Source organism: Abramis brama (assembly GCF_963993115.1).
Source record: "Abramis brama genome assembly, chromosome: 16".
In the NCBI taxonomy this organism is placed as follows: Eukaryota; Metazoa; Chordata; class Actinopteri; order Cypriniformes; family Leuciscidae; genus Abramis; species Abramis brama.
In genome coordinates, this window is record NC_139978.1 from 16,870,253 (window position 1) to 16,885,852 (window position 15,600).

Here is a 15,600-nt window from a genome sequence, read left to right on the forward strand (position 1 = left end):
GAACCTTTAAGTGAACAACCTGTTCATTAAGTGAACAACATGTTCAATGTGTGAGCAAATAGCATTCGAGTGCAGGCTGTGAAAGAGCATTTCATTAGTGAATGAATATGGCATCATGACTAACCGAGTCACTGTTCTGAGTCTGATAAAAACCCATATTGCTCATGAACTGACTGTTGATCATGAACCAGTTGAATTTCTCCATGCCATGCCCTGCAGCTGAACAAAATGGAAGAAAAACTAGACATGCATTATTAAAAATAAAGGGTCTTGGGTCTATTTTTAAAACCCTTTAAAAATAAAGGGTTTTGCAGTGATGTCATAGAAGAACCACTTTGGGTTCCCAAAAAAACATTTTGGTGAACAGTTCTTGTCTTTTGCCCTGCCATTGACAAGATTTCCCGTCATTTATGACACAACGCTTCCTTGCCATTGTCGAGTCTTTCCGGCAATCCATGTTTTCAATCTTATATGGTAGGGGGCGCTGTTACAGAACTTCTAAAATAGTACAGCTTTGCAAAATTCAACAAGCGAAGAAACAAATCTCTGAAAACCACAAGGGGTGGATAGTAGCTATTTATGCACAAGTAAGCTAACGTGATAACCAAACATTCAACAGCATATAAATCAAAATTGCCTAATTTTACCGAATGAAATGTCAAACCCACAAAGAGGTTAACGACTGTGCAAACTTTGTGGGTGTTGATGGACTTTTTTTTGTCAAAACATTTTAATAAAGGATAAAAAGACTTGTTTTTAACAAACTATTTCATTAAATAATGCAGTCTCTACCTTATAACGCACAAACGAGTTCCTTGTTGCCACCTATTACTAGCCTGGAAATCCAGACCCAAATCTGAAAGATTAAGGGTCTGGCATTGAGTAATGAAAATCGCCCAACTCGAGGGGCGGCACCAAGCATGCATTTGAAAAGTCACTGCACGCAATTGGATAACACTACGACCAATCACTGTCGTGATTGCGCTGTCACTAGCGCTGTCGTCATCTGTTTAGCTCGCCTATGGCCCGCCTATATTAGATACACCGATGTGATTGGTGCAGCTCGGCTACAAGGGCATAGTTAATGAGCATCATTACTCAATGCCAGAGTAACTCACTGAGCAAATTCAAATTGTGCTCTCGCGAGAACTCTGGATTTCCAGGGTAACCTATTACTGCAATTATGTAACCTTGGGAAATACAAACAAACACATTAAATGGCTGTTACTTTTTATAGCGAAAAAAGGACGAATGTTCTCAAATAAAGGCATAATAGAAGAGTAAAGTACACTGTGAACTTCACACATTTTCTTTCTGTTTGCTTTAGTTTGCATTAAATTAAGTTTTGACGAATTTCTAGATTTATTTTATCCCTCAGTGAATCCATTGCTCTTTCTTTCTCATTCCTCTCTCCTTTTCTTTCCCTACTCTCTATTTGTCTCTGTCTCTTTCTTTCTCTCCCTCCCCAATGAAATGCACAGAAATAGCTATGCAGATTTTCCCCCTTCCAAAATTATTTCATATCATCTCTATATCTTCCAATAACCCTCCATTCTTGCCTTCATTTCCCCTTTTATGTTTTCTTCACTCCTCCGCTCTGTCTTCCCTTTCTTTCATTGTATTTCTGTGCTCATTAATGCTAATTGGCGTCAGTGTATCTAAGAACAAAATCCAGTGGTGTTTTTTTTCTTTATTTTACTCTATATCTGTTATGTTGCTTCTCTCTCTTTCTCTCTCTCTCTCTCTCTCTCTCTCTCATTTTCTATTTATATCTCAGCGTGGTGGGAGTGTTTGGTTAGAACGTTTACACTACTCTATTTGCCTCCTCTCTTTCTCTGTATTTCTCATCCTTCATTCCTGTCCCTTATAAAAAAACAAACCTGGATTGCTCTTTCATTTTGTCCTCTCGTTTACACGAGTGTATTCTGCATTCCATCCGTTTCCGGTGGTCGCCGGAGCTATCAAATGCTGATCAATAATCTGTGTGGAATTAAAGTGTACGTGTGTGTGTTTGTGTGCAAAAGTGCCCATATGCATGTCTATGCTTGACAGCATGACTCCATGTGTATGAACTGAATAGTGTGTGGGTGTATGTGTGGGGGGGGGAAGCAAGTCAGACAGTGCTGGGTCAATTAGAGGGATCGAGAGAGATTATCATTGGCAAGTAGTTCTGTGATTATTCCATGACTGAGGCATCATGGGAAGGTTTGGGAAAAAAATAACTGAGTGGATGGAGCTACAATAAGCTCTGAATGGCCCACACATTTTTCATGGGTTCGCCTCTCTTGACGATTTGTCTCATATCAAATACAATTGAGCTTTTTTGGCATGACTGTTTGGTTGCAATGCAAGGGTAAATAAAGAACTGGTTGTTTGAATATGTACAAAATTTTCTTTATTCAACAAACACTATACAAATATATATATATAGAGAGCTCTGTCACAGAACCAAGAAATACACTAGACAGAAGTGACAGAACCCTGACACTAGGCTACTACAGTCTACTAATAATGAAAGTTAATTGACATGTACTTGCAAAGTTACTTATAGTTTGTAGAATGTCTAAAGTGGACTATTGAAATAAAGTGGAACCAAATAAATATTTAATGTGTACCAAATCAGCAAATTTCAAATCAGCAAAAGGATTGTGTGACACTAAAGACTGGACCACTGAAAATTCAGCTTTGTCACAACATGGATAAATTACATTTTAAAATGTATAATAGTAATATTTGATTTATTAATAATAATATTTCACAATATTACTGTTTTACTATAGTTTTGATCAAATAAATGCAGCCTTAGTAAACATAAAAATGTAAAAAAATTAAAGATCCAAAACTTTTGAACAGTAGACCAAACACTCTAAACTCAAAAAAAAATTGTGACTGTGTTATTTACCCAGTGCTGGGTAGGCATGTAAGGGGGTTCATCATTTTAATGACAGTAAAAATGACGCATCAACTTAGTTACAGGTAAACTATACCCAGCAAACTATAGTGGAGCGGCTAAGTGATATAATCGTTCAGTTTATGATGCAAGCGTGAAAATTGGCATGAGCAGTCTCCATGGGTCACTTGACAAGAAAATTGTCTGAGCCACTTGAAATTTCAAGATTTTTTATTTTTCAATATGGCCAACACCTTAGTGGAGCAGTTAAGTGATATAGTGGTTTATTTGGTGATACAAGCATGAAAATTGGCATGAGCAGTCTCTGATGGTCACTAGACAATAAGCCACCCACAGCTACTTGAAATTTCAAGATGGCGGCCATTTTTCAAGATGGCCACCACCTTAGTGGAGCAATTAGGCTCATGGCAATTTTCATGCTTGTATCACCAACTAAATGATTTCTTAAGCCTAATTGCTCCACTAAGGTGGTGGCCATCTTGAAAAATGGCCGCCATCTTGAAATTTCAAGTAGCTGTAGGTGGCTTATTGTCAAGTGACCCACAGAGACTGCTCATGCCAATTTTCATGCTTGTATCACCAAATAAACCACTATATCACTTAACTGCTCCACTAAGGTGTCGGCCATTTTGAAAAATGGCCGCTATCTTGAAATTTCAAGTGGCTCGGACAATTTTCTTGTCAAGTGACCCATGGAGACTGCTCATGCCAATTTTCACGCTTGTATCATAAACTGAACGATTCTGCCAAACATAAGCACTTAGCCGCTCCACTACTAGCTGGGTAAAAATATTTAAAATAACCCAACAGGCTGAACCCAGCAACCCAGAGTGTGTTGATCAAAAGATTGGGGTATTTTTGGTCATTTCAACCAGCTCTAGTGCACAAAAATGGCAAACAGAAGACAGGGTAAACAGAAAGAACAAAGTCAAAAATTAAGTAAACTAAGATCAGTAAAAACGCTGACATGCTGTCTCACCAGATGGGAAATCATAAATGAATGTCTGAATCATAAAATGTGTTAATTCAGCAGAACAAATATGATGCAAATGTGTCTCTTTATCCTAATTCAAAGTCGTTCTAATACCTAATTTGCCATTTTTATCACACACCCAGTCATTAATCCCAACCATACTTTTAATTCAGTCTCCTTAGACTTTATGCGGCAAGAGCAGCAGCTCTTCCATTTTTAATTTAGTCGATTACACTCACTGTCAGGATTGAGCCCCCCCTCTGATGTGTCATATTTTTTGACAGTCCCTCTCTCACCTGGCATTTAGCTCCGTTTCTAGCGATTGTGTTTCGACCCGGCTCATGCTGCTCAGCATTTACAGCTTGGCCTAAACCAACCTCTCCCTGAGAGCCTAATCAATGTCTGTGTTTATCTCTATAAAAGCCCTCTCAGGATGATGACGGGCTCCTTTGTGAGTTTATGAAGAGCGAGGCGGCTCTCCAAACCTCTACCTGCCATGCTTTTGTGTGTGCTCGTAAAAGAGGCTCGCTCTCTCTCTGCCGATCTTTTATTGATGGGGTTTTTATAGAGTTAGAGTCTGAATAAATGAGTGCTGAAAGACGAATGAGCGGAGCTGTGCTGTGCAGGAACGAGGTATGGTACAGTGCGTGTCAGGGGGACTCCTTTAGTAAACAAGCCCCCTCCTGGTTTTTAAAGTTTGGTGATGACAGACAGGTGAGGGGTTTAAATGACCTGGAAAGATCCAGAAATGCTTCCGCCACCAAATTACAATTATTGGCAGTTTGTTTATCCAGTCTATTCCATATGTGTTTGCTCCAGTCCAGGTTTTGTTGGTTCCCATACAGGTGATCCTGCGGTGGGCTGAAATAACTCATTTCGCAGTGAAATGCCACATTGTCCCATTAAGTTGCTCAAATGTTGGCATTTTTCAACTTTCTCCATATTTCTTCACTTGGCAAAGGTCATTCTGAAACCAATCGCTGTGTTCAGTATTATATGGCCCAATTACAGGTTCTTCCGGTCACTATTCTTCAATAAGAAATATTATACTGATTGTACAAGAGGCACACATTGCTATTTAGTTACACTACCATTCAAAATGTTGTATCTTATGCTCACCAAGGCTGCATTTATTTGATGAAAAATACATTAAAATGTAAAAGGACAATTTATAAGAACTGTCTTCTATTTTACTATATTTTAAAGTGTAATTTACTCCTGTGATGTCATGGCGTCAATTCACCAAAAGCCAAGGTGTGGTAGACTCTGATGACGTCATCCAATTTTACTCCCTCGATGTGACAGTCCCACTTCCAACTTTTTACAGCACTTCAAACACAAAAGTCTAAATATTAACTAATTTAAATGTTACCTTGTTAAATGTAAATGTATGTAGGGAAAGTCACAGTCTAATGAAAAAAAAAAAACATTTCTTCAAATTGCGAATGAATTTACACAGCGAGTAAAGAGCGCTTCCATCCCTGAAGCTGTCAGTCAGTTCGCCACAAACTCATTGAGTGAGAAAACTCCCGTTTTAATCAATGAATATGTCATAACTGCACAATGAATCTTTTATTTACATCATGTCTCCACTTTGTTTGTTACAATAGGGGCTTTCGCACCAGAGGAACCTTTTCATAGTTTCTAGAACTATTGGCGGAAGTACCTGTTTTTTGGAACTAGGAACGATTTTAGTTCTAAGAACTCCTTTTGGAGGAACTAATTTAGCTCGTACTTCAGAGTAGGGTCTAAACCAGCACTATAGGAATTACCAGTGACATTAGTGTACGCTGATTGGCCAAACGCACGCAAAACATTTTCTTCTCAGCTAGCGACATTGGACATCAACCACACGGCATATGCTAATACCATTTCATATACTGTCTACTTTCTATGTATAACAATTCTATTTAATAAGGTGTAAGACAGGACTGTTAGACAGATCATAAACTAATGAACACGGAAAATGCGAGTACTTTTCCTAAAATGATGATCCATTCTCTCAAAACAATAAAACCAAAACATATTCAGTAACTAAGCCGAGTAGCCAAACATGACATAATATGCAGCGATAGGCTACATTTATTTCTCTCAGCTTTACACAAACCATCAATAAGAGTGAGCAGCACCAAAAGTGCATTATGTGTGCAAACACAAAGCAATGAGTCGTGATTGATAACAAAATAAGACATCTTCGCACAGCACTCACAGCATGAGAGAAAACAGCATTAGTTCTTTCAAAACAAGACGTAGAGCAGTTCTTCAACAGTGGAAAAGTGTGATTCATTTTTGATTGTCCAATCCTAGATAAACAAACAGTGTGAAGATAATGGTCAGCTTGACAGTTGAATTTGTGGATCTTATCATTGTGTAGAAACTAGTATGCTCACAAGTATGTATGGGGGATTGGGGACTGTCACAAGATATTTCCTCTGTCAGTGGGAAATGTAATCATGGCCTCCACCAGGGCCATGTGACCCAAGAATATGCTTTATGAAATCATTGTTCAAAGCAGTGCTGATATGGCTTCAGAAACAACTGGTTTTCATCACTTGTCGAGATGTTTGAAATGAGTCTTGGCTTGAGTTGGTATTAGTGAAGAAATAGAGGCTGTGCAAGAAGGAAACATAAACTGAATTATAGTGTAACCATATTTCCTTCTCCATAGTTACTGCACTTATTGTTACTAGGCCTACTATATAAAATATTAAACTAAAATGGGATCACCTGTAAACTGTCTAACTATATGATGATTGTGGCTGATACCAAGTTACCACAGTTTTATTGTAAACAATAACTAAGATATTTTTGGCAGAAACTATGTTTGCTATGATGCAGTTTTGTCATTTTTACAGAGCTCAAATGATGATTTAATATTTTATTATAGTTCAAAATGTTACAGGCTTAAAACAGATATTTAAAAGAAAAAAGAATTTTGCCTCTATATCTCGATTTGAATGTTAACTCTAGTTCTTATTAATGACAGGATTCTAGGAAGGCATGATATAATCTCTAATGACAGATAATCTTGTGACATAATTTCTGATTATGTCTTAGTCAGCCTGTGCACTGTGATGATGTCAGTGTGGCTGATGGCAGGTCACAGAGTTTTGCATGACCTTTTTCATATTTTATGGTTCATGCCTGTATATTTGCAGCAGACTAAGTTTAGATTCTGATGAAACATGTATATATGTTTGCCATATGCACATGTCCCATGATAATTTGTCATTTCGCTTTTTTTCTTTCTTTTTTTTTTTACCAAATAAACAACCTGAGGATAATAAAAGCTCATTTTAGATTCATAGACTGACGTAAACCTCATTTATTCACATCTCCATTGCAACAACATGACAACCTCCTGAAGAAAAATATGAAGGCTTATTGTGTTTTAGGCTTCCCCTTCACCCTTAAAATCTTCCCTTATGCTTTGGCTGCCTTGCAAGCACTAGTATTTTCTTTAGCAAATGAAAATCTAGTTTTGTTTATTTGTTTTGTTGGCAGATGTAACCAAAAAAAAACAGGGAACCCAAAAGCGAATAAATCGATTAATGTTTGAGTGATGTCATCTTCAAAATCTGTCCTCTGAACGCAGCAATACCATCTGTTTACATATGCAATATTCACAGCCCTGAGGACAGTTATGTCTTCTCTGATGTACTTTCAACACTTAGTCAAAGACCACGTTGTTATATAAGCAAGACACATTCTACCATTTGCTGTTCTCGTGCTGAGTAGAATTTAATTTAACACAAACACACATCTTGCAAGATTGGATCAGCTGAGTGAGAAGAAATAGGCTCTTTGTCATTGTCTTTCTCTCCCAGGAGGATGGCAAGTTGGGGGATGGCAGTCTGCTGGGTGATGCCAATGGGCTGGAGCCTGGCACAGGCCGACAGAAGGAGAGTGGCAAATGGCAGAGGCCTCGCTTCACACGGAAAGCCCTCATGAGATGTTGCCTGGTCAAATGGATCATCGCCAGCACCGGACCCAAAGAGCAAGGTGAGACAGAGAAGTGGCGGAAAAGGCACAGGAGGAAATTAGGTTTTACGAAGGTCTGCTGATGGAGTGTTTCTGCATATTTGACGGTGTGACACATCACATGCTGGACATGCTGGACACATGCGGTCCAAAAAAAGAACATAAATTGAATTACATAGAGGAAATGCAAGAGAAATGCAGAGAAATTGATGGCATATTTTAAGCTTCTGCACAATAACTTTTGAGCACATCCTTTTACTTACTAGATGATCACAATTTTGAACTTTTGTACTGCTCTTTTCAATGCAGTTGCAATGAATGATGATGGAAGCATTCAGTCTTTAAGAACACTAAGTGTCTGATAAAATCAAAAACTGTCGGTGCAATGTTAAAAGATGACATACTTTAGACCTGGCTACGCAAAATTCTTTTCAGGTTTTTCCTGTAACGTGCTCCGATTGGTTCGCTATTACATCCTTGATACGTAGTTCCTATCTGTAAGCTTGCATGGGACATACAACAATTTCTAACCAAATAACGTCATTTTTTATATCATTACCAGCCATCTGGTAAACAGTGGGCACAAGCCTTTTGATCACGTCGCTTCACCTGCAAAGAACCAGAAACGTCGTCCATTTAGACCTGAATGGAAAGAGAAATGTTCATGCATACGAGACTGTCAATTGAGAAACAATAGCTATCTTTAAAGCCACACTAAGTAGAAATTGTGTTTTTGTCAAACAGCGACCCCTAGAGTCACTGTGGAATACTTGCACTGTCGTAAATATATTATATTATAACGTTTTTACATGATTGCAGCTAAATCACAAGTAAATAGTCTATAGTCTAGGCCTACTGTATAATTTAATTTGTGTTGTTTTTATTGGAATGATAATTATGATAATTATGTGAGATATTGAAAGCTGTTCTCATGATAATCGCAGGAATCAACGTCAACAGCGTCGTCTGATATCCCTCAGGACTACGTGATAAATACACCTCACAACACCTGAGTTCAGCTGGCAAACTAATTTGTGAGGCATAGCTATCTGATTTATCAAAACGATTCCATTTACACCTGGTCACATAAATGTATTTTTGCGAAACGGATTTAAATTCGATCTTCAATTCTCGCGCTATATGCAGATTTAATGGAGTGCACGTCACCGAAAGCAACAGATATGAGCTGCATTTTATAGATCATCAGCTAAAATTTCAAAATCAAAGACCGCAATAAGAGAGAGCAGTAACAGCCCTGGTAAGATCATTTCGTTTCTTTACTTTTAATGATGAAGATTGTGTGTTAAGCGTCTGCGACTTACTTTCACTTTGATTTGCGATAGTTTGCACGTTGGCTTGATGCAGTTGCTCAGCTGCGGTGATGCGTGTTCCAGCGCGTCGTCATATCTGGATATAACATATAGCCTATAACACGCTCTCACACGTTTTTTTTTATTTTGTTTTTTTATCATTTTTGGGAGGAGTACAATTTACATATGTGGTTTCAACAACCATATGCATTTACACTTGTCCAGTTTCGTCTGGAATGCGTCTCAGACCTCCTCCTGAAGTGGTTTGAGGGATCAGATTCAAATCCGTCTCGAATGCGTTTCGGAGGGCATTTAAACCTGGGCTTTTCACGATCGGATAGCTATCCGATCTGAGAAAACGCATGAAGTGGCCAGGTGTAAACAGCCCCCATGACAAAAACATACGCACGAAAGCCGAAAACAAACGCTGGTTGGCCTCTCTGGTGGGGGAAGTGACGTATGCCGTAAAGCAGTCAAATTTTGTAGTTCTTTTTGTGCTCTGGTTACCCGAACCCTGAAGTTACATAGTGCCAGTAAAAGCGATACAGACCCTGTCAGGCTATGGCAGACGTGTCATTCAACCTATTGTAAGTCGATGTACCATCACAAGGATCTTGGAAATATATTATGAAGGTTGAAAAGTTACATAGTGTTGCTTTAATTAACAAACCAACATTTAGCTGAAATTCACTCAAAATCATCCTTTCCAGTGAGATATTAACTCGAGAACTGCTGTGAACTCAAGAACCATAATCTGATTCATGAACAAATCATTCAGGTCTGTGTTTCCCAAAAGCATATCAGGCCACGGTGGGGCTTCATTTCAGTACAAACTTCATTTCAGTCTGTTCCTCAAGCTTCAAAATACTTGGAATATGAGTCATACGAACCACTTTAATTATACTTTTATGGTGCGTTTTTATCGTTACCAGCAGAGAATGCATGCAAATACATGCAATCTTTATGACATCCTCCACCTGCTAATCACTTCATCTCCATTAGTAAATGAGTCCCGGGGCAGCTTGTAACCACAGATGTTGAGCCTTGACCTCAAGAGGGTGACATTGATCAAACAGACCTCAGCAGAAGTGTCTCTGGTCTCTGTTGAACATGGCACAGGGAATGGATTCAGGTTGATTCGGTTTTGATCGATCTGTGTTGCCACTCTCTTCACGTAAGCTAGCCCTCTGTGGGCCATAAATGAGATTGTATCAAAATAGAGGTTAAAGCCAACCTTCTAAAAAGTACTGCTTGTTCAAACTTTGGTGGTTTTATTAGCAGTGTCAGCTCTGAATGCAGAGCAGTTGTCTAGCTTCTATACAGTAATACTACAAGTTCAGGTTTGGATATCTTACATTTCTTGATGGTTCCAATAATCTGGAGCTGATTTTCATGATTGACAGTAGGGTTTGTATACAGTTTTTGTATTTTTGTGTGTTTAGATATTGTATAGGGGTTATAGTTCTGTTTTTCAATCTGTTTAATGTGAATGTGTTGTTCTATTTTAAATTATGGATCAATGGCATACAGTGACTATTCTAACCTCTTCTATGTCATTTTCACGAGTTCACAAGTACATATAATCGAATAGAGTAAAGCACATTTGGCATACTGTCTGGGCTCAGAATTTTAGCCCGAATCCAGAGTACTCCCCAGATATCCCTGGCTGGGATAGGAAGTTGGGGTGGTGGAGGGATGCTGGAAAACTGTCGAGGGACAGAGGTGAGTTGGCGATATATACTGTATATCGGCTTCCTCTTGCTGATTGGGTAGATTATCTAAACGGGCTCCTCCCGAATTTTAATAAAACATAATTTAATATTTTTTGGGACATAAAGTCAAACATGTCCTGATATCATAAGAAAGACAAACATGTAATTTAAATGGTTTACCTAGTGAAAAATAAATATACTAAAAAGTATTTGAAATGCAAGTATACTACAAATACATTTACATATTTATGTACTTAATAAAAATACCCTGCTATTGTACTTTTGGTATACTTAAAGTTTGCTAAATTGGAACAACTAATGTTGCACTTTAGTTATCCAAAAGTAGTGCTGAAGTTCAACTAAAGTTATACTTAAGTATATTTGATTGTGCTAAAGTTGAACTATTGCAAGTATACTTTAGGTACACTTAAAATATCTTGCATTTAAAGACTGATATTATACAGTGGTCATACTATTCTTACTAATAGTGATATTAAAACACATTTTAGGCTTAATATTAACAAATGTACATTGTGCAATAAAGAAATACTCCAAATAAAGTTTAATTATAATATGTATAAGTCTCAAGTGATATGTCAGTAAATATGTTAAAGGATTTGTAGTATAGTTAGTATGAAATAAATGTATTTTAAATACATTTTGGTAAAGGTTTTTTTTTCACTAGTGTTGGCATTTCTTAGAAATAATATATATTAATATATATTTAAATTTATATATTTTTTCTGCAAAAACAAAGTTTTGTATTAGATAATATCAGATAATTTGAATACATATGACTTATTCATGATATAAAAAAAACGTACATTGAAAAAACTATTTTAAAAAAAACATTTTTAAAAATTAGTAAGATTTCACGTGTATTTAAGGTGTAAGGAAAAGATGTTATTCATTTTTACTTTATGTTTACATTTTCAGAGTCATTAAATGTGAACTTTAAAATGAATTAAAATCAAGGGTGTCCTTTATTTTTCCACACTAAAGGTGGCATGCCTAGTGCCAGACTTTGCATATCATTATGTTCTTCACTGTGCTCGGCTGGTGCCGTCTAGTGGTTATGTGGGGAAACAAATTTGTGTAATGCATTAGCTCATTTGAAACAAATCATGTTGTACACACCGTTTTTTGAAGACAATGCTTTTATGAATGCTTATGAATATTTAATTAAGTGTTAATATGTGATATATAAGTAGTGTTAAGTGTATAAGTGTTTGTCATTATGCTATAATGATTTATTCGTTTTTTAGCTCTCAAGATTACTGAAAGAGCTGAGAGAATCACTCAAGTGATTAAGAGTGTTGAAAGAGACACTTAAACAGTTTGTGGCACCATAAAAAAAAGTGGCTCTCTATTGGCAGAATCAGGAAATCAGAGATTGGCTTGCAAATGGGGAAATCAGAGAGGGCTATAGGAAGAGTGAAATAAGAGACGAAGGATGAGAAGTGTCTCAGAATAAAACTAGTGGCCTTGTATCTACAGTAGCCCTAAAAACTATTTGTGGATGCTTAAACCACACTTAAAAATGTATCAATACATCAGATCATGAAATAGCAACATATTAAAGCAAGAGAACGTAATAAAGTATCAAGTGAAAGTATTAAATGGGTCCTTATATGATATCTTTTTTTTTTTTTTTTTTACTTTAGTTAGAGTGTAATGTTGCTGTTTGAGCATAAACAACATCTGCAAAGTTACGATGCTCAAGGTTCAATGCAAAGGGAGATATTTTATTTTACAGAAATCGCTTTTTAAGGACTTCAACAAACAGCTGGTAGGAACTACAACGAGCTTCTTCCCGGGTTGGTGACATCACAAACCCTAAAATTTACATTGTAAATTACAATTTACAAGGGATGAGGCCATGTTGGTCTGCTTTAGATAAGAAGAAGAGTTGTTGTCACTGTTTTTTACACCCCGGAAAAGGTTTGTCCTAAGGCTGACGTACTTAAAGAGGTTCAAATGTATTTTTAACACTATTCCTGAACATTATAACCTCAATGTTTGTCTGTGCGCTGCTCATTTTACGGACAACAGCCTCCAGAAGACAGCACAATGCAGGATATACGCACAAAAGCTTCTCCTGAAAGACAGAGCCATTCCCATTTTGTCGGGGCAATCTGTTGTTTATGGATCACAACTTGCAAGTCTTATTATTTGTAGTTGTGCTTTCTATTAACAGTTTCAATTATAAGCTTTAAAGTTGCTTTGATAGCTATGATAAAGCTTTAGCTCCACTAACATTAAAGTATTGATGTAGTGTTTACTGTAGCTTTTGTAAGCTCTTGCTTTTGTATGACTGTTCACCACCCCTTAGGAAAATGATCCATGATTTTGTGATCGATTACTGTTTGTATTACCATAGTTTTCCGACAAATATGATGAAATGGTGGATAACAACATATCTATAAGAAAATTACAAAAAACATACCACTCTGAAACGTCCTGTGAAATCCGTGCTTGCAAAGTCCATGCTTGAAATCCGTTCAGCACAATCCTCTTGTTTGTTAACATTGTCAGGGTCTGAATTGGGCTCGAAATGGTTTGAAATTGATGCCATCGTTAATATTTACATCTGAGTAGAGCTTGCGGTTAAGAAGGGGCGTGACATTTCCCGAACATGCGCTAAAGCACTGCACACTGGGCCAGCTAACCAATCAAAGCACATTTCGGAAAGAGGGGCTTCATCGAAAAAGACACGTTAAACCAGAATGGGGAGTGTGGAGCTGTAATAATGTAAAATATGTGAAAAAAGTAAGCGTTTTTTGAACAATCAAGCATGAAAATATATTCAGGGACAACCCTAAAACAAGACTTCGTAAAATGACATAATAGGACCCCTTTAAAGTAAGATTAATGTTTGTGTATATATATATACAGTATATATATATAAAAGTATTTGGTATGTGGAAAATTCCAAAATGCCAACATTCTGTGGATCAAATTCATTTTCAATGTGAATTCTGCTAGGACACCTGTTTGAACTTCACGACGCCTTCACACTGGCAGTTGAAATCAGCTCCGATATGGCTACAAAACGACCGGAAGTCATTCATTTCCTATGGAGATTCGCAGACCGCATGCGAATGGGTCCGAAGCGGGTCCGAACGAGTGCGGTGCGAAAAAAATCGTGTCCGTTGGTCATCCGGATGCGTTCAAAAAATTGAACTCTTGCGAAAGGCTACGGACGGTTCCTATCCGACAATTCCAGCGGAAGTTAGCGTTGCTATGGCACTGATAAACAAACCTGAATTCTTAACTTTTAATAAAATAAATAATGATTTTATAACTATAAGTTGTCATGTCATTTTTTTATTTTCATGATTTTCTAACGTTATTAGGGCAGTTAATACAATTAAAAGCCCTATACCACTATATCACATTTAGCCGACCTGACATGTCAACGTCCTGGGGAACTTTCTTCCACGCAGCAGCCTGTCTCTAACCCCCTCAACAGAGAGATCATACAGAATTGTACATTCTGACACTGACAAAATCAACCGTTAATCTCTCCGCCATTTTTGTTCTACTCGCTTCCGACGCTTTTCAACGGTGTAGTACGACGTCCGCTGGGGCGTCAGGGAAATTGACTTAAAAGTAATTGAAAAATTTTTAGTTTTGAGAAGTTTTAGCATCATTTGTTTAAATTCCACTTTGTTAGATTATTTGATGTCTTCTGACTGTACAACATACTGTACATGCTTCCTGCGAAACTTGAGCATTCTGCTTGTCATCCCTTTCTCTCTCTCTCTCTCTCTCTCTCTCTCTCTCTGATCAGTGACACTTCCTGTTCATAGCTTTAATTCCTACAGTCCAGGATATGTTCAGATATATACAGAAGAACTCTGTCAGGACACTGAAGACCTCACTAGCTGTTTGGTTTGGATTACTGTCCACGTCTGGATTGGGAGGTGTAACGTTATCCAGATAGCAAATCAGCAGTGTGTTCTACATAGGGTCACATTGAGACTTTTCTGCACTTCGCAGCAAAACCCTCCAGTACTGGATCTCAGGAAGTTAGTATGGATTTGTTGATTCATTAAGAAAGAAATGGATAAAGACTAATTTGACAATCACAGCAGCCCAAAGGAAACTCCTCTTCTAAATTTGATCTTGACTCAGAAAAACCTGTGATCTGGGAACTCTCTTTAAGTGATGAAGAAGTTTGATGTCATATTGTTTTTGAGGTGAAGTTTTTAGAGATTAGTCTGTCTTCTGGTGATGGTTTAATGGACTTTTTCCGTTGTGTGAGTTACAGTAGTTTAACAGTGACTGTTCGATCAGCTGTTGAGACATTCGAGAAACGTTACTGAAGGACAAGAGACATGGATGCGGTGAACGACTTTAAGAATGACTGTCAGAGGGAGTTGACCAGCATGCTGAGCTGCTTTTTCGGCTTGATCACCGGCTCTTTTGTCCAAGGTACTTCCTTTGCTGTGATCTGTCTTTTTACATTCTTTTAAAATTATTTGACTCCTCTTTTTTTTTATATACTGAACTTTATGACGTTTCTGCACAAGTGAAGTTTTATGTTGTTTGGTAGCTATCAATTGTTTCTCCATAACAGATCAGAGACCATGTTTAATCTTGTGTTTTTCTTTTTCTTTTCTTTTTTGAGTGAAAATGTCTAAACATCCTTGAGATACATTTACTTGAGAAAAAGAATTCGTTTTTTACCCTCTTGCCAAAACATTTTTT

General features: G+C 37.4%; 1 protein-coding gene across 4 annotated transcripts in view; it reads left to right on the plus strand.

Moving 5' to 3' along the window:
- kcnip3a (Kv channel interacting protein 3a, calsenilin) overlaps positions 1-15,600 on the plus strand; it is a 60,482-nt gene that overhangs the window by 10,645 nt on the left and 34,237 nt on the right. For 3 of the 4 annotated variants that reach the window (XM_084138567.1, XM_084138566.1, XM_084138569.1), the window contains exon 2: positions 7,712-7,886. In XM_084138567.1, the coding sequence (XP_083994693.1) occupies positions 7,712-7,886 (175 nt within the window). Of the gene's footprint in view, positions 1-7,711; positions 7,900-15,600 lie in introns of all 4 variants that reach the window. The other variant, XM_084138568.1, reaches the window with a different exon arrangement.